At 31.6% G+C, this 20,334-nt stretch overlaps 1 protein-coding gene across 3 annotated transcripts in view; it reads left to right on the top strand.

Moving 5' to 3' along the window:
• FSTL5 (follistatin like 5) overlaps positions 1-20,334 on the top strand; it is a 265,807-nt gene that overhangs the window by 225,966 nt on the left and 19,507 nt on the right. For 2 of the 3 annotated variants that reach the window (XM_004940911.5, XM_046940561.1), the window contains exons 11-13: positions 8,105-8,131; positions 11,738-11,856; positions 17,398-17,547. In XM_004940911.5, coding sequence (XP_004940968.1) covers positions 8,105-8,131; positions 11,738-11,856; positions 17,398-17,547 — 296 coding nt within the window. The remainder of the gene's footprint in view (positions 1-8,104; positions 8,132-11,737; positions 11,857-17,397; positions 17,548-20,334) is intronic. The other variant, XM_015285320.4, reaches the window with a different exon arrangement.

Genomic DNA, 20,334 nt, shown 5'->3' with positions numbered 1-20,334 from the left:
ATCTCACTGAAGACAACAGTCTTCTCAGTTGTCAAGCTCCTCTAAAACACCTGAGAGAACTCATCTATGTTGAAAGGAGTCTCTGGTATAATTATATTTGTTATACAAATAACTGTTTTAAATCTGGTTTTGGTTTCATTATTCTGGTTTCTTTCTGCTGTAGTTCAGTTTTTCTGAAAGGATATTTCATGGATTCACAACAGAGCCATTTTATCTAACTAATCAATCTTCTCCATTTAACAAGACATTAAATTGCAAGTTGTTACTCCTAAAAACAGATGTAACCCTTTGTTTGCCTAAAGTGTGTCCTTCCAGAAGTACAATTAGACCTGAGTCAGAGATGCAGAGATGGGGAATGTCCTATTTCTCTTGGTTATTTGCTCTACTAACCAATCAGTTTCACTACTGCAGAACTGTGTTTAGTTTCCCTTTTGAATTCAGTTCTTCCTTTTGTTTCTTTCTTTTTGTCCCAGTGAATTAATGACTGTTTAAGTGTTCTTGCCCTGTGATTGTGCTATCATTAAATATTGATTAATGTTTCTCTCACACACGAAGTAGAAGTTTCTCAGGCAAAAAGAGTTATCATAGGAGTTGCAGTGTCTTTTTGGCTTGTAGATGTTAACTGGTGTTGGTAAAATTTTCTTAGAAGTAAGAAAGGCTGTTTGCAAAACCAAATGGATTTTTTTACTTATTTAATTTTGTAGATGAAGAAATATATACATTGTAATGTTTGGATTCAACATCCACTCACTCCTTCTCTAACTTTTTTCTTAGTATCATCAGTACAAGTTTATGTTCATATGCGTAACTACTGTAAGACTACCACACTTCACTTTCCAGATTGTCCTTCTTCCCATCCATCTCTGCCCCAAAATTTAGTCTTCATTACTTTTCTCTGGATATCTAAATTTGCATTTGATTATAACCAAATATAATTTATTTTAGTGATGTCTTTACAAAATAACTCAAGCTACTTTGTAAAACTCCTTTACTTGTCATAATGAGCAATACACAGACTTGCTGGGAAATGACTTTATTTTTGTTTACAGGTCATTGATGAGGATTGTTAAGACTTACAGACAATTGCTCTGGACACATTCTAGCAACTTGTTTCTCTAACATTTACTAATATTTTAACAGTAAAAACTACTTTTTCAGGTCAATCAGACTGCCAGTTTTTAATTCAATGGATCTGTACATTACTACCATTGTATAACTCTAATATATAATCAGAAAATTATGTGGTAACAAATTAGATGTTTAGCAAAATCCTGATTTACATCTATGTGAACTTTTATGTTGCTAAAATTGTAATTGCATCAGAGAATATAGTCATATTTGTTTAACAAGACCTGGTTTCCATTAGAACATAGTAGCTAGCCTGTAATTATATTCTTGTCCTTTAATTTCCGACTGAATTGAATTCTGTGGGAGTGTTGTCTATTCTTTTGTCTAGGACATATACTCCAGTCTAACTAGGCTGCAGCTACCTGAATGATGATGTTTCAGAGAGTTGGGAGGAATGAAAGGGGAGCAATATAGGTACATGTAGTAGTGCTCTGCTTGAACTTAATAATATACTTCAAAATTTCTTCAAAATTCCTAGCAGCAGGCCAAAAACCTTCTGGAAACTAATTTAGGAATTCATTTTATACCAGTTTTCAAAAACTATTTATCTTCAGTATATGTGATTTACCCTCTCTTGTTGCTTTCTGGGTATAAAGTATTCAATCAATTTAATCTAGTGTTCTAAAGAAAAAAATCTGACAGTACAGAGAAATAAACAAAAACAAAACAAAACAAAAAACAAAATGGCAACAACAAAAAACAAAACCTGAAAATGGATCATCCAAGGGAAGGGAATGTTTCCAAGAGTGATTTTAAGGTACATAAGATTCTTAATTTCCATCTTTGTAAAATATTTTTAACTGGAGTAACTTTAAAAATATGTTTGTTTATTTTCTTTCTCCCTACTTTGACAGGTGCATTAGTTTGGATTAGATTTCCTCTCCATTTTATTTTAGCATAATCCTATCAAACTGGAATTGTAAATCATGAACATATCCTATTCCCTTTAAAGCTAAAAAAAAAAAAAAAAAAAAGTATATCATTCTTTTTTACTTTTTTTGTTGGACTATTTTCATTTATCCTGATGTCTTCCAAAATCTTGTTTTCCAAAATATAGCTTAGCTTGCTCCTTAAGATTTATTCTAAATTTTACTGAGACAAACACATGCACCTTAAGATAGCTGTCATAATAAAAAAAATGTCAAGTAATGTTGTTAAGGCATTTTCAGTAGTTTGATATTACTTGATGATGCTTTAATATTCATGAAGTTTTACACTTGGTCATCAATCAAAGGATCTTGTGTTATTCAGTTACCACTATGTCACTGTCCCCACTAAATTGTAAAGCAGGTTCTCCAAATTCTTTCACCAAGTCACACAGCGCATTGTAAAAATTATTTGTCTCATGCACTGTCTTGGTGCTGTATTTACAGGATAATATATTTTTGCCATGCCATTAAGTAGATCTGCTTTTATCATAGTGCCTTTTTAATGTAATGTCATTGTCCTAACACCTAGCAAGAGTTTATGTGATGTGAATGCTATTGTCTTATTGTTTTATGGCCATCATAAGCAACTAGGCATCTCCACTTTCTAAAACTCAGAATGAGACTAAAAGCCTTTTGACTATGATTTATGCCCTAAATTCTCTGAAAGACTTTATGCAACTTTAATAGAATTTTCCTGTCACATCTTATACTGAATGATACCTATTTAACTAATTTTCTCGGAGATAATTTATGCTGGCATTTTATTTTATGGCAGTGCTAAACAAGTTTATACTTGTTGAATGCATCTTAGGCAAAGACTATTTCAAGCTTGCAAGTATGGGGCAGAAATTCAGCTCATGAGCCATTTTTTCTTCCTTTTACTGTAGTCTCTATTGAATTAATGTGCTATCAGAAAGGAATTCTTTTAGAAAATAAATTAGAGAAAAATTAACATTGAAGTTAAGGAGATTCCTGCTAATCATACCAATCCATGTAATATCGTTTATTGAAAGATTTGAATATTTACTCTCCTATAAGAGTGTGTATTAAAATAGAGATTAAAATAGAGATGAACAAATAAATATTCTGTCCGATAGGAGTACCCATTCTAAAATTACATATATTAAATTAAATGAATGTCAAAAAGTTTCTCTGAGACTGAAGTTCACATTTGACCAAAAGTAAAGTGTCCATCTTTGACTTTGATCTGACAAATAGTAGTTTAGTATTTATAAAAATGTTTGGTTATTATATTCACCCAACTTGAGTTGAAATTTAAATGCATATTCAGGAGATCAGAATAGAATTTCAAAGAATTTGTATTGACATATTTACATTAATAATAGTTGATGCAATCAGTAGATAACTCTGAAAAAATGTGTTAATTTACATTTCACATTTTTGCTTATAAACCCGTCAAATCTGAATTTCACATAGAATAAGAATAAAATTAAAAGCAGATAATTCATAAATGTTTTCATTCTGCTTGACAGTGGATGCTGAAAAAAAAGCATCACCTTAACCTCATCTTCACTTTTAGCACTATTATTTTAAAAATGAAGATAGTGATAAATTTGTGTGGTTCAGCCACCAGACAGCTATGGCTTTACTATACAACATAGGTTAAAGTAAGGAAATAATAAGAAAAAGTGGAATATGACAGGTGTGTTCTTCTTATGATGCATCTAGGATTAAGTAGGTTAGTTTTCATTGCCATTAGTATTGGCTATCATAGAAGTAAGCAGAGCACATGCCTCCAAACATCTTGAAATTACTTCTTTAAACATTTAAAGTTACAACAGTATTTTAAATGTACAGCTTGTATTGGGATGAGACAAAATCTGGAATAAAAATAAATTACTTGAAATCGATATTTTGGAAGATGAGTTTGGAAAGAGTGGTCAGGGGCTGGAATGGGCTGCCCAGGGAGGTAGTGGAGTCACCAACCTTGGAGGTGTTCAAGGAACGTTTGGACGTTGTGTTGAGGGACATGGTTTAATGAGATCTATTGGTGATGGGTGGATGGTTGGACTGGGTGATCCTGTGGGCATTTTAAAACCTTGGTGATTCTATGATTCTATGACTTTTTTCTGTTTATCAGAATAATATATGACATATAATACTGTCTTCCCCCATTCCAAAGGCCATTTTGAACTGCATTGCTTATTTAGCACAACAAGCTAGGAAATATGTTAGGTGTTAAGGTTTAATTGATATCCAATTTGCGTAAGTGAAAATGCAACACCTTAACATTTAAAGACAATGTTTTTATTTAGCTTTCAGAGTATGCAATGCTGGGAGAAGAAAAATGACCAAAAAAACCAAGTTGTTTAACTGTAGATCATAAAGTAAATACAAAAGAATGGCAATTTTTAATATAAAAAAAAATTCATAGCTTTAAAAGATCATTGAGCATTTTCTTAGGTAGTGATCATTGAAGCAAGTGATGCTAGAGTATAAAAAAGTAATTAGAAAAAAGTAATAAATGTAATTACTAATATGAAGGGCCTGTGAATGGTGTATTAAAATAGTTACATCAATAAGATGTACATATATATATGTATATATATATTTACACATACATATATATTTAAAAGTGGTGTAAATATAGATATAGATATATAGTATGCTTTACATTCCTTGAATTGCTGGCCACCCTGCACTCATCTAGCATCAGATATGCCCCATAGTAAGATGCACAGGACTTGTCTATGGAGAGGTCCTCTCTCTCTCCTACTGTGTTGACTTTTATCTTCACAAACAAAATCAAATATCTTCTCCTGGAAGACTGAAAATAGCCTTCTCTGTCATAACACTCACCAGTGCCTGTCACAGGGTGCTACAGCCCAACACAAAAGCTATGGCTTGCTCAAAGTCTTCAAACACAATGTCTTCTGCAAGGCTGCATATATGTCCTTGATAATGTGTAATAGTTGTATGTAGTTTGAATATGTTTCTTTTAATAAATTAGGGTAATACAACACAAGAGCAGGTGGTGGTGTTCTGTCTTAAATTGAGAAAGTTCTACAGGGATATGTAAATTTTGAAGTTTATAAGTATGTGTGATAATTGAGCATAGGATGTGGCTGAAGATGCTGATTTTTGTTTAACCTAAAAGAAAGCAAAACAATATGTTCCTTAACATAATTTGCATCTACAGGGGTTGTGCCTGGACCAGCATTGCAGTCTTTGTCTCAAGGCTAAAGATCTTTCATGAATATAAGTAATAGGCACAGTTAAAAAATTAAGTGAGGTTTCTTGACGTTTATTAGGTAAAGTGATAGTAAGCATATGTAATTTTATATTGTACTCTGAAATGTCTCATTTTTCTTCTGGCTAATTTATTTATTTTAAAATGCATAACCCAGGCTTTTTTAAGCACCCTTTTAATCCCCTTTAATTGTTGTTTTTTCATCATCTAGCTCAGAACCTCATATGTGTAATTTTGCATTAACATGATTGTATTCTGTACTTCAAATCTTAAATGAGTTGATTTGATCTCATGTAGTTGCAATAGTTGCAATTATGTTTTATTTTCTTTCCTATGTCACTTCCAGAAAAAAAGAACAAAAAGAACAAACAAACAAACAAACAAACAAAAACTGATAAAAGGTAGATGTTAATGTCCGAATTTACAGAACATTAAATGACATTAATTACATGATCCTTTCCACACATTGTGAAGAGAAAACTTGTGAAGAGAAAACTAATTTTTAGGAAAATCCTCCTGCTTTCCCTGGGTAAATTAATTTGCGTTATTTCAGAAACAGCAACAACAACTATATGTGTGTATACCTTATATATATATATATATATGATTTCCAAGAAAAAGAAAAAAAAAAAAAAAAAAGGAACTGTCATCTGAATATAGACACTGGCATACAGGGAATAAGACTGGGGGTTCCAAAATGCATGTGGAGCTTAATATGTTGAATGATCTAAATTTGGCAGCCATACTAGTGTTAATAAGTTAGTTACCATGAAATTTCATTTGGAGAAGCTGGATATGTAAAGGATGCATACTCAGCTTGTGTAGTCAATACTTTATACAAACTTATGATCTTTTGAAATTTACAGCCTGAAATCAGATGAGGAAGTATAAAAGTAGGTGATTGAGAAATACATTTTAAATATGTTGTCCCATTTTTACTCTAGCAGCAATTCAACCAACAGAAATTCTACCACATGATGTAAAGGGGTACTACTCAGCCTGCATTGGAGGCAAGATGGCATGCTGCATTAATATTGGCCTTTGGTAGTTTATTGGATCCTAGTGACTCAGGGCAACAATTACATTTTAAAATAATGTACGCCTAGCACTATTAAGTCAGATAAGTAAGCTGTTTTAGAGATAATAAACAGGATGCAGACTAAGCATTTTGAAGGAGAGGTACTTATGTTCTTCAGTGGAAATGTGACAAATTTTATTCTAGCTCTTCTTCATTTCATTGCTACTTTGTACTTACATAGGGATCTCTCATTTGTACACTTAATGCACTAAGGTTAAAAAGTAAGCATCACCTTAACTACATTAAGGGGCAACAGTGACACAGTTTAAATACTATGTCTAAGGTCACATAATGAATTAGTTTGTTGAGACAATTAATGAAACAAAATAAGCAGTCAGTTGAAAAACAGAAGAGGAGGGAAAAAAAAAGAAAAAAAAAGAAAAAAAAAAAGAAAGAAAGCCTAATGACTATTACCCAAGACTTTGAATCATGTGTTTTTAAGAAAGTAGACTGAAACTTTCTCCAAGGGCCACTCCATCTATGATCTGTCTATTCTGGCAGAGTGTGAGAATGAGAAAAAATGCTGCACTGTGCAAGGCAAAAAGCCTATCAAGGACACAGTCCTGACTTCAGCAGTGCCCAGTAAAAGATGCTTGGGAAAAAAACACAGTATTTGAAACTTGTCAGAAGTAATTATGGTTCTTGTTTGTATTTTCAGGCTTAAGCAACCTACATTGTTTCTAATAATATCTCTTCCAATAATTTTGTCAACCTTTTTTTTTTTTTTTTCTTTTCAATGTATATTAATTAGTTTTGCAACATTGTGTTTCAGTGAACATCACAATTTTGTTGTGATGTGTTCTCTGTTTTGTATTTCCATCCTTAAAAATTTTCTTTATTTCTTAAGACTACTATATTATAAAACACTTTGTGGGTTTTTTGTTTTGTTTTATTTTGTGTGTGTGTGTGTGTGTGTGTGTCTGTGTGGGTGGCATTTTAAACAGTATGCTCTATATCATGCTGAACTGTAAAGATTTAAAATTTTCACAATTTAATCCTTATTCTCCTCAGGCAGAAAAAGCTACGGAGTAGTAAATTAGCATAATTAGTTTTCATTGATCTCAAAGGTCTAAAATCTGAACACTGTAAACAAGATGATAAAATACAACTCACATTTTCATGGAAACCAAATATTAAATACATAGTTGCCATACCAGCTTGTATTCCTCCCCACTCCCCCATTGTGTTCTTTTGAAGATAAGGTCAAATATCATACACCATGTCATCTTTAGTGTCATAGATATGCTACAGCAGTACAGAAGAGTATTTTATATGCATTTTGGTTTTGTATGTTTCTCTCGTAACTGTGTTCTGAAATAAATCTCAAAATTCAGTTGTGCTTAAAGGAAATGACAAAAATTATGTCACCTCTAATTAATGTGCATAATACATGTATATGCATATTCCACGTGTTGTTGTTGTTGTTGTTGTTTTCTTTTTTTTTTTAATAATGAATCATGAAACACACAACTTAAGGCTAATTGAGTTAATTGGGGTGGCAGGGGGGAGGATGGGGAGGGATGAGATTCATTTTAACCTCAATCATTTTGTTGTTTTTTTACTTTAGTGCTAGACATAGGAAACTTCATTTCATCTTATTGTTAATCAACTGTTTCCATTGATTTGCAGATTTTACTGAATCAGAGGTTAAGGCATTCTAACTATTTCAGAAGTGATTTATCATTTTGTGGTTTTTTGTTTTTTTGTTTTTCTTGTTCATTTGTGTTTTCTGCTCTTTCTTTCTCTTTCATGCTGCAGTTGCAAATATATTGTGGAGAGAGCAAGGTACTAATATAATTTTTTCATATTATTCTGTATTGCAGTGAAAAGATCTTCTAATGTTCCTTGTATATTTTTTGTTGTTGTTCATAGACTACAGTTACAGTAATTACCTTCTTTGCTAAGCAATATTTGAGGCAATTTGGTTTTAAGAAAAAAAATGTAGTGGAAAATAATCCTTTGCATGTATGTATATCATTGTGAATTGCCTCTCCATTTGAGGGGAGAGGAGAAAATAAACTGATTAAAGATTTTAGAGACTTGCTCAAAGAGTGATAACAAAAAATTCAGATTTAAAATGTAGGCTTTTGTTTGCTAATATGATAAATCTTCCAACAAATCTGACTATATATTGTTGAGCTTGGCTTTCTTGTCTGAATCATTTTTATTTCTTCAAATCATAATTTTAAATATTTTTGCTAAAATCAAAGCTTCTGCTGTTTCTTAATGAGACAAGGCATGTTATTCTTCATATATGGACTCAGGAAGGATTTCTGAGTGTTGAAGTGGAGAATGAAGGTTTGTGATTTGTTCTGTGACAGACCAAAGGATAAATATAAATAAACAGACAGTATCAAGTCTTAATAGCATACAAAGCATGGAAAGCAAAAATAGGTATTAATTTTTATGTGTGTATGTATATATGTGTGTGTATATATATATGAAATCTTTTCATGACATATATTGAGAAAAATATATCACCGTGGAAAAATATCAAAATGTAAGTGTTGTCATGAACTTTCATATCTTTTCTCTAAGCAACCATATCTTAAGTCTCAATTCAGGAATTCATGTATTTCAGGAATAGGAAATGTTTCGAGTATTTTCAGTGGAATATTGGCAATACTGTAAGTGGCCCAGGCTTTGCTATGAACTAGTGCTAAAAATGATATTTCTAGGTGTTTCTTAAATATATATTTTAAATTAATTTAAAGATTCCAAATATTTATATTTCTTTTGCATAATTACATACTAAACTTCGGCATTTATCAATGTGTTCAAAAACATGAACAAGGTTTTTTTTAAATATATGATACTGTTTTAACCAGTTCTTCAGAGAGTTACCTGATTACAGTGGAGCTCAGCTATAACCCTCTTGCTCTGTTGGCCTTGGAGAGTGCAAATGATGTGTTCAGTTTCAGTCAATTACACTTATAAACAATCAGATGCAATTATCATAAAGTTTATAAATGTGTAGTATTCTCTCTGATTATTTGGAAGGTATCCATCAAAGAGTTCTCTTGAACAGAACCAGAAAAAGAGTGTATATAAGAAAATCTGAAAGGAACTTGAAGATACATTAGGATGTAATACAGTAATACACAAGCATAATTACATCAGGATACTAACATATATATAAACAAGTCCAAAGCCACTATATATATATATATATTTTTGCAATATTATATATTGCAAAACAGTGCTAGGCAGTTTTAAATGTAGATTCAAATTTGTATAATTGTAGTAAATACACTCAAATTTATTGTTGTTGCTTCTGGCACAGAAACTGTAATATAAAAGTGCTTGGTTTTGCTGGGGAGGAAGGGCTGCAACATTGCATCACATGTCCTTAGAGGAGCAGATCTGTTAGTTATAAAGAAGAAATTTGCCTAAGTGATATTTATATAGATATTTACAGACAGAAGCTTAAAGGAAGTGTTTAGGACCATAACAAGTGTAGGGATTATTTCATTGGATCCACAGGTAATTATTGTGTCTTGTTCTCTGACTTTGAATAAGAGTTTGGTGAATGCTGTCACCTGGATATAAAAATAAAATAAAGCCATAAAACTTTGGGTTGTGTTACTGTGTCTGACTTGTAGTCTGGCAACTGATGTAGAACTTTTCAGGGTCAGTTTATTAAATCTCTATCATTTTGGACTTTACCTCCTCACATTCTGGTATTGCTTTTTCTGATAATAACTGTAACACACTTTAGACAATGAGGCCAGAGAGAAGGGAAGACCTTATTTTGTCCCTGACTTGCTACACGTGTTTATTTATCATAAAGATATAGTAAGCTATTGATCTTTATTATTCACTGGGAAAGATAGCCTAACTTCAGTTGTATCTACAAATTCTAGTTGTTCTTTTATGACACAATGTCAGACATTTTCTAAAGAAAGATTTTGACAAGTTTTATCACATAGACTATATGTTTTACCTGCAAAGGCATATAGAAGTATCTCATAAACCAAACTGAGTACATTGCACCGAGTGCAATATTATCAAAATCTTGTCTATGCTCAAGAAAAAAAAACATGAGGTCGAGTTTTTTTTTGAGCTTGAGCCTGCTTCTGCGCTATACCTAATGCAGTATAGACAACCCCCTCTCCTGCTTCCTGCTCTCCTCTTAGTAGGCATATTTGATGGAAAGTTAGGAAAACTGCTTGGAGACTGTCCCTCTATTTTAGAAAAACTTGGCTTGAAGTGGGAATGATTCTGTAAGATTTTTCAAAGATAATCAAACTTGCTGTTTCTAGGCATAGCCTGACTGCCTTGTGCATCATCTTGACTTTTAAATGACTTTAGAATCTGTCTGATTTCTAATATGGTTGTGAATCTGTGTGCATTTACTTACATACATACACCTTTATCTTATATGAATGTATATACAAACTTTTCACTCCCTTAATGTTCTCATTATTTTATTTGATATTGAGATATTTTCCTTTCCTATTAACATAATTTTCCCTTTGGAATTCAGAATAAGCAAAGAATCAGGCTCAAATATACTTTTTCCTGGATTTTATTCTCGTGATCTTACATCAAATACTGTTAAGCCAAAAGGAATTTTAGGTCCTGCACCCAGGAGACATCTACATTTATATCACTGTAGCCCACAGTTTAAGCTGGCAGAGTTTATTATAATGTAATTTTATAAGTATGGTGATTTTCTTCTTCATAGAATTCTGCAAATATCAACTGATCATCTATCATTACATCCACATAACAAATCAACAAAAATCATCTTAATTAGCACATGGTAAACTAAAAAGAAAGCTTTTATTTGTGGTCATGTGTATGATCTACTTCTTACAGATGTACCTCCTCTACAAAACATTACATCACGCCTCTCAATCCACAACGCTGCAGTAGGATTAAATAACTCTTTGTGGAACTTCAAACTTTGACTGGATTTCTGCTAAAAATAATAATAATAATAAATCCTTTTCTAATTGAAAGAACTGTCAAATATAGCAAAGATTTATAAGATACAGAGCTTAATTTTTGAAGTGATACTGAAATTATTTTAATTCTTCCCTCAGAAAATGAAAAATATGAATATATTGTGAATTTGATTTCAATGTAAATGATTTCACAAGATGATTTTCATTACTGCAGCTGTCAAACTATAGCCTGTGTTTCTAGCTCTGTATTCATAAAGACACCTTCTTGCCAATGGAGAAAATTATATAAAATTCTGAATAACATAAGAGGGCTTTTTCAGTTTTCCAGAAGAAGATCCCAGAGGACTGGTTGTGTTAGCACTATACATATTAACAAACTGATCTTATGCCAGTAATATGATGAGAGTTTTATTTCAATGCCAGGACTTTCTTTTTTGTGATTATTTAATTTTGTACATTTCAATGTGATTTTATTCCTAAGGTCTGGGAATTGGGAACATGTTTTATGTTTTTTATGAAGATGGAATCAAAGTAATACAACCAGTGGAATGTGAATTTCAGAGACATATTAAGCCCAGTGAAAAACTCCTCGGTTTTCAGGCAAGTTGTTTTCGGATTTTTTCTTTTTTCTTTTTTTTTTTTAATTTGTTTTTAATTTCCTGGTAATATTTTTTTCAAATGTAGTTTTCTTTTAATTAAGAAATGTTCGTTTCCTGTTACCTGCTTAATAAATTCAGACGTCTTCCCAGTTAATATATAGCTTAAAATGTTGGACTCAAAATTTGCTATGTCTTTGGTCAAATTCAAATTTTCAATCTTTTAGATTGAATATTTTCCCTCTGCTTTTTTTACTCTTCCTCTTTCTCTCATTTTCTCTCTCTTCTCTCTTTCTCTTCTTTTCTCCCATAATTTTCCCTTAACAGCTTTCTATCTTCCTGTATTTATTTCCCTCCTCCCCACCTCTTTTTTCCTGCATTTAGGTAGATCTCTATGAATCACGTTCTCTCTGTTAAATAAAGGATCTGTAGTCACTGTTGTTAATGGTTTCTTTTCCCCACTAGATGTTTGTTTATATCATTCTATGAAGTATTTTGTTTGTCTGTATTAAACTGCCAGTTATCATATGGCAACTTCCTATCCTAATGAACAAGCTTATAGCTCCACAGGAGTTAGTAGGGATGATTGATACTTTGACTCTCCCTTACAGTTTGTATAAATAGTTTCAATAATTTTATTGTTAACACATTTATAGCTGATTTCATCAAACTCTGTGCATTTATGAAGTGTTTCCATATGTATTACAACATGAACACATTTTCCATTTCTTTTTTTTTTTTTTTTTTTTTTTTGATGTTTATTCCTTTCCTGCTAATCAAATCATTAGCTGACATGATACATGTTCTCACAGGAGCTTGGGACTAGTCACTGTATTCACTTTTTCTCATCAATTGAACTTGAATGAAAAAAAAAAGAAGTATGTAATAACCCATGAACTGTACAGTTCTTTCGCTAATACCTAAAACATACTGATGTAGCAGCAGAACTGTCTCAATGGCTTTTTCCTCTTCAGTTATTATTATGGATGTCAAAGACTACTGTATTCAACAGCAAGATTTATTTTAGTGTGAATAATTACACTTTGAACGGCTAACCATACCTTGGTTTGTGCAGTTAAAATGAAATCAGGTTGACATAGCCCAGAAGAAAAAAAAAAAAAAGCCAAAGTGCTTTTTTATGGCTGCATGGCTGTCTAATTCAAAAGCTGATTATGTAAGAAGTCTGGTAAGATTTTATTGGTATGAAGTGCAGCCTAGAGTATAAGTGTATTTTTATTGAAATGTGATAATAATCAGGATGGATAGTAAGACTCCTTTCTGTTTTTGTTATTTTCAGACATAAATTAACATAGCAATTGATTCTCCCTTCCATTGTTATGAAAAAGATCAGGAAAGCAGACTACTAGACAGCTTTCATTTTTAAGTAGATGTAGACTTCTATTTTGAATATCTGGTTTGTGGGTATCTATGGCAAATGTATAGCCAGAAGTTAAACTTTGTGTTTGCATGCATACATTGTGTCCATTAATTTCAGTAATATTTCCACTTATTCTTCTGAACACCAAAAACTTTTTTCTTTACTTATAACAAAAGTTGCAAGACTTTTATTCTTGCAGAAATGTTTAAAATATGTATTCTTAGATTTTTCTGTTCATAGATCTGCATAATGTAAAAGAAAAAGAAAAAATATTATTTTCTATTAAAAGTAAAAAAAAAAAAAAAAAAAAAAAAAAACAGAGACATGAAGATCTGAATTTAATAGAATTCCCTGCATGTGCTGCTAATACTACTGTATATAATATTATATTGCTGAAAAACCTCATTGACTACGAAGTTTTAGATAACTATTGCATCCTTTGCAGAATATCTTCACCCTCTTTGGAAAATCTGTTATTTTTTTTTTCTTTCTTTCTTTTTTTTTTTTTTTCTAAGTTAGGATAACAAAATAGTTCAGTTTTATCCCAAGGTCAGATTTTTATCAGGTTCATTTAGTTGTAAGAGCCCATGTTGTAAATTTTTCACTATTAATTCTCTCTGACTGTCATACAACTTTAATTAGAGGTCCTAGTGTATTTTTAGATCACTTTATTTAGCCTTTCACATCTATTCTGTCTGTTTCTAGTAAAATCTCCATTGCTTACCTCTTAAGAAATACCTACAGGAAATCTTTTCACGCTTGCTTAAATTTTTTCCATTTTTATACACTTTTCTCAATTATGTGTTCATGTGATTAGTAAAACCCCAGTAGACCCGTTTCATTGACAAATATTTCCTGAAGTCTAGGACCATATATAAATTCTGCAGTGCAGTTTACGTTCAACAGGTGATATACACACGATACTGCAGTATTCTTCCTCTGCTTTACTGTTTACTTGTCAACAAAATAGAGTTACACTTAGCTGTGCTCCTGTGAAAGAAGTTGATGTTTCTGCTTAGCTTCCTGTTGTATTGTGAATGAATGGCATAGTAGTTAACCAAGCACTTACTTAGGTATGCTAATTTTGCCAAAAGTAAATATAATTTCTCAGTAATAATATACTTGAGGACTCTTACCTAAATATTTAATTGCCTCTTATACAACTGAATGTCAGTACAGTGAAGTGTTCTAGTGTGTGTCTAACTTGGGAATAAATTAGACTGTTGTTGTGTTTAAAGTGAAGGAAAAGACTTAGTGCCTTGTAGGACCATCATGTTTCTCAGGAAGTTCTAAAGAGCTTCCTTCAGTCCTTCCTGGAATTACTTAAAGTACTGGAATTTTCTCATTAAGTACCAAATAAAAGTTGATTTTTATTGTGCTGATATTGACAATACTATTTGCATAAGGATGGAAATAGACATATTTCCATTTTCTTATACAGGTTATTGCTTAATTATATCAGCTTTGACAGCTGTTTGTTTTACCAATTATCAAATAGATCCCCCTAACCATGCTCTAAATACAATCTTTCAGCAGTTAAGTGTCTTGTCATCCTGTTGTGTATGGATCATTTTCCTCATTAATGTGCAACCTCAAAATAATATTATCTAAAGCCTTTAAATTCTAATTTTATGGAAGAACGTTTCCCTTCTCTTCTCCCAGTGAATCCCTATTTCTGGGGAGAAAGTGAAAGAAACTGAAAAATGTTTTTGAAATCAATTGGAAAATATCCTGATTTCTTCTTTATTCAGAGAAATAGAACATAAAGCCCATATTTCAATAAACTGAAACTTTTAATGCCTGAAGTTGAATATGTGTGAAAGGTGGGACCAAAATTTCATAATTATTAATTTTGAAAATGTAAGAACATAGCAGAACAAAGTTTCCAAAGGATGTGAAACTAACACATGCTAATTGTTACATAGAAATTTATTTTGATTACCCTTTTGCAATGCAGGAAGCATGCTAAGTTGAGGATTAGGAGAGGGAAAAAACAGAAGAGAGCAAGAGAGACAAAAAGGTCCTGAGTCTGACTTTTTTTAAATAATTGAATGACAGTTATACTTGTCATGTAAAATTTATTGTTGTAAGTTAATATGGAATAGGTGGTACATAAATTTAAGACTTAATAGAAGCACTCTTCTGTACTGTTGATGTCATTAGCTGATGAAGCATGGATAAACTTTTTACTGTGCTGTTCAAAGGTCATGACTTAAATGCTTGTTAAAACAATGGGGACTCTTGTGCACTAAGTCTAGATTTATTACAGGGAATTAGCACATATAAATCTGCTAGTGTGCATTTTCTCCTGAGGATTTCTTGTCCCAGTCTACTTTGAAAAACTCTCTGAGGATTTATTTTCCTCCATCTGGTGGCATGATGCTGGGCAAGGAACATTTTGATTAAAAAGTCTGGGGGAAAAAAAAATGAAATAAATTAATATTTTATCAGATTTTAGCTTTTTCAGAGAGAATAAATTACGAAGAAGTAAATTGCTTGTACTTTAATTAGAAGAAGAAAATGTTGGTTTTATGCTTAGATTTTAAGGAGAAATTATTTTAACTCAACCACTGGGGAAATTAATATAGAGATTTAGAGTTATTGCCTCAAATGTAAAGAAATTTGAACTGTCTAATCAGATAACTGTTAACTTTTCAAAAGCAAGATATAAGTTCCATTGATTGAAGCTATTTCTGGAGTATCCAGATAAATGTCAGTTTGAATAACAAGGGAAAAATTACTACTTAAACCAATTAATGCTGGGAAAATCACTTGTTTCAGATGTGAGAATTTAGGTGCATATTTTTCACTTTCACTTTGGATAAACACAGTTTTGTTTTTACTATATTTTTTTCCAGTTTGGGTGTAAAGTGAGAATTGGCATTGGATTATAGGAATTTATAACAACATAAACAGTATTCTAGAACCAGTAAGTATGATTAAGCTTTTATGCTGTTGTATATGATGCTGTGAGAGAAACCTGGATTTCTCCAGCAAGAGTTAGCAGATACATTGATAGCAGATGTATTTTGCATATACATTGAACTTATCTCTGTAGAAATCATAACACCAAAAAATAAGTTAAACTAAGGTGAGTTCCTAAGAAAGAAGACAGAAAAATATGATACATGATAGAGTTAGGAACATTTAAAGACACATTATTTGAAGGAACTGTTCTTCAAAGAAGCAAGTGTATTGTGTCATACAATAGTGAATTAGTTATCTGTTTAGATAAAAATTGAGCTATGATAAGGCATATTTAGAGTAAATATAAAGCATAATTTGAGATCAGTGAAACAGTCTTCTAGCTGAAGTGACAGTTTCACGGAAGGCAAATTACAATATATTTGATGATTGCACAAAATACTAGAAACATACTTGTTTATGTTTGCACCTCACTTTATCCCATGAAAAGCTTTTAGCAATGTTTAAGAATAAAAGTTTGCTTTGAACAATACCTATCATTCATTAGAAAAGGATTTCAAACATTTTGCTTCAAAGTGTATGACATTTTATCAGTGCAAGATAAATTTTGCTCTTTTTATTTATGACTAAGTTCTGCTGAAGTTCCTGATTATGTGCCATCCTATGGAACCTGAGTTTAGTAATCTTTCCTTATCAATGTGATTTCTGAAAGACCTTCCATTAGTTGAAGTTTAGGAACAACATAAGAACAAGCAGAGGCTATTGATATCCCATTAAGAAACTCCTTCAGTTAAAGCTGGAAATTGATTTATTTTTTATTTTGACTTATAGAGTGTATTTTCTCAAATGCACAGAGGCGTGGTAGGTGAAGAATGTTGATGAAACAGAAAAGTTAGCATTGAAATTCATCATCTACTTCTCGAAAACACTGTTCCGTAACAGATATGCGGTCACTGGTCACAGCCAACATGTATTCAAGACAGAAAAGTCCTCTTTAATGAACTTAATTTCCTTTCATGACAAGGTTTTCCACTTAGCTGACCAAGGAAAGCTACCTAACGGAATTATTTTTGTATTCCAGCAACACTTTCAATACCATACCTCACACTATCCTTCTGGACAAAATGCCGAGCATAAGTCTAGACAAAAAAAAAAAAAAAAAAGAAGAAATGTAATTTGTTTTTCTATTGCATTGTTACCTGTTTTGATTCTTACACTTTTGGTGTTCCTCTTGAAATGCAGGATGAAGTTTGTCCCAAAACTGATGGAGATTCTGTTCAGCGCTGTGTTTGGGCAACTGCTGTTAATGTAAAAGACAAGTTCATTTATGTGACTCAGCCTACACTTGACAGAGTGCTTATTGTTGATGTACAGTCTCAGAAAGTTGTACAGGTATTTATTCATAATTTTTAAGTTAATGTCTAATTTGTACACAAGTTTCTTTATTACATTTTGGAAAAAAAATGCCAGTATCTTGGGAGATTTTAAAGAAATTCAGTTGCTCTGGGAGAGCCTGAGCATCAGTACTCTCATTGAGTTGAAAGAGGTCTAATGTTTAGTTGACACTGTAGAAATCAAATACTATGACCACTGTGCTTTTGCCTTCTCTCTCTTTCTCTCTAATGTTTTTTTGTTTGTTTGTTTGTTTTGATGACATCAATGCATTATCAGTGATATCACTGTACTATGGGGTTAAACCAGATTTATATTGAATTGTCAAAGATATGTAAGAATGCATCTAGCAAATAATAGCTATAAACACAGTACTTTTTAAAAGATTTCCTGAATATGAAGACATTATTTAAAGCTCAAAATATTTGTGTTTTGAGGTAAAGTCAAACTATTTTTGCTATTTGGTTTCTGCCTACAGTTGTCAACACGTTACAATTACATTACTTTATATACAATAGACAATATTTCACTGTAGTCATAAGTCTTTCTGGTCAAATAATGAATCCTTTTGCCTGAAGGATTAGTTCTCTTTCACTTTCAGTGCCAAAAAAAAAAAAAAAAAAAGGCTTTCAGCTCAGGGCTGTCAACAGTCTTTTGGGGCTTGTTTGTTTTTTGTTTCATTTGTTTTTTATTTTGTTTTTTTAGTACGCTGCGGCTCATATAAAACTTCTTGAAATGTACTTAAATAGCAGGACTCTGCTTTTTCTTAATTAAAATTATTTCCTGTGCAAGGAAGTCTGAAGCTATTTAATAACTTGTTCTCTGAAAAAAAGAAAATTTGCACAAGGTTTTCTGACAAAAAACTTTTGGCACCATGTTAAGTCTTCTGATTCAAGTTTTAATCATGCAAATGATTACAGATAATCACATCTACAGAATTACTTGCAGTATCATCACATTCGTAAGAAACAGATGTTCTTTAGCTAAATATAACAGGGATTTGTATTAGAATTCTAATCTAAATTGTTAATAAAAATACTTAGGGATTTTCTTCATGTCTCTTGCCTTTTTTGAAATGAAATGAATGAAAATCTTTAATGTAAAGATTATATGTATATATGTATTATACATGTATAATATTGTAGTGTAATATTTTAAAAGAATCACAGGGAAGTGTGATTTTAAAATTAAATTAACTTGACAAAAATAAATTTAATGTTTATAATTTTCTACTTCAAACATCAGTGTTCATACTTTCTATGTCATTTCATTCAGTAGCCTTCATGGTAATATGGGGGAAAAAAAAAAGCAAAACAAAAAACTCTACCAAACTAAATTACCTTCTACTTTCACACTTTCAAACAATGAAAGAAATTTCATTTAAAAGATAGAATAGCATTGCTTTAAAACTACTTTTAAAATGTCCAGGCATGCACAGAATGTTTCTACCATCTATGGAAAGCATTTATTGTACTGAAATATATAGAAATTCTCTCTTTTTATGGTTCTAGGTTACTCAGGTATTAATGAGAAATTCTCTTGTTATTTTACATGTTAAAAATACCACAGGCATTTGGTGAGACATTAATAAGGAATTACAGATTAACAGCAAAACCAAGTTGAAAAACATGTGGTTTTACACTTGTATGTAGCAGAGCAGAATTTCTGCTATTCATTACTAAACTGAAAATAATTTTCTAGGATATATTTAGTGAAAGATCTGTTTAAAGTATTGTGGGACTTGATTGGTGCTATGCTTAATCATGCTGATATTCAGAATAAACTTATTTTAAAAAAATAAAGTTTGTTGCAAATAAAATGAATAAATCATGAAAACACAAAACCTGTACAATCTTTTATACGTAGAATAAGAGTATAAAAAATAAAACTGCTGCTTCACACCTTGCTTTCAGAATCGAATCGAAGTAAGCAAATTTGGAATCTGCTGACAAATCAACTATTGCTTTGCTCACCATTTGTTATTATACAGCAGGCATGGCCCTGTCTTCTTTTTACTGTATTATTGAATGTTCATTTTTGGTATTGCTTTCTGTAGACAGCAATAATTTTTCTAGGTAATAAATGTTGCTGTACTCATAGCATATGCACATACACAGACACTAGGGAAGCAAAGAAGCAACTTTAACTTCTCAGTCAGACCAGGCTATTTTTATAACATACAGTACTGCCCACTACTGAAAAACAAACCATCAAAATACAAATTACTCTTGGAAAATAGATACTAAGCTAATTAGAGATAAGAGAATTTTAGTTACTGGACTCCCCCCCCCCCCCTTTTTTTTTTTTTTTTAAATATGTGACATATTAACATAGTTGATACTACATACATTTTGTTTTTTTCTACTATATTTCCTAAAGAAGAAAGCACTTTTCTATGCAACAGCACATTTTCAAAGATACGATAAAAGCAAACGTAGGGAAAAAATCATATTTTGAATCTGAGCAGGATGTGATGATAACAGCTCCATTAGGGTGGAAAAAAAAAAAAAAAAAAAAAACCAACCAAAGACAGCTAAAAGCATAATTGAAAAGGCTGCAGGTTGTGGAACTGTATTTTTTTCTGTGTAAAATTGATGCTGATTTGGTTTTGATTACTACGGTTTCTTGTCTGAAGTACTATTATGACTGCATATGTTACATTTATTCATTTCTACTATAAAGGTTAATGTAAAAGATGTGTGTATCAGGTGCATATGTATAACTAATAGATTTTAGGTTTCATTGTTTCTGTGATATATAAATATAGCTATCAAAATAAGTGCTTGA

Source organism: Gallus gallus, chromosome 4 (assembly GCF_016699485.2).
Source record: "Gallus gallus isolate bGalGal1 chromosome 4, bGalGal1.mat.broiler.GRCg7b, whole genome shotgun sequence".
In the NCBI taxonomy this organism is placed as follows: domain Eukaryota; kingdom Metazoa; phylum Chordata; class Aves; order Galliformes; family Phasianidae; genus Gallus; species Gallus gallus.
The sequence above is the reverse complement of the archived record's forward strand: the minus strand, read 5'-3'. Positions and strand labels throughout refer to the sequence as shown.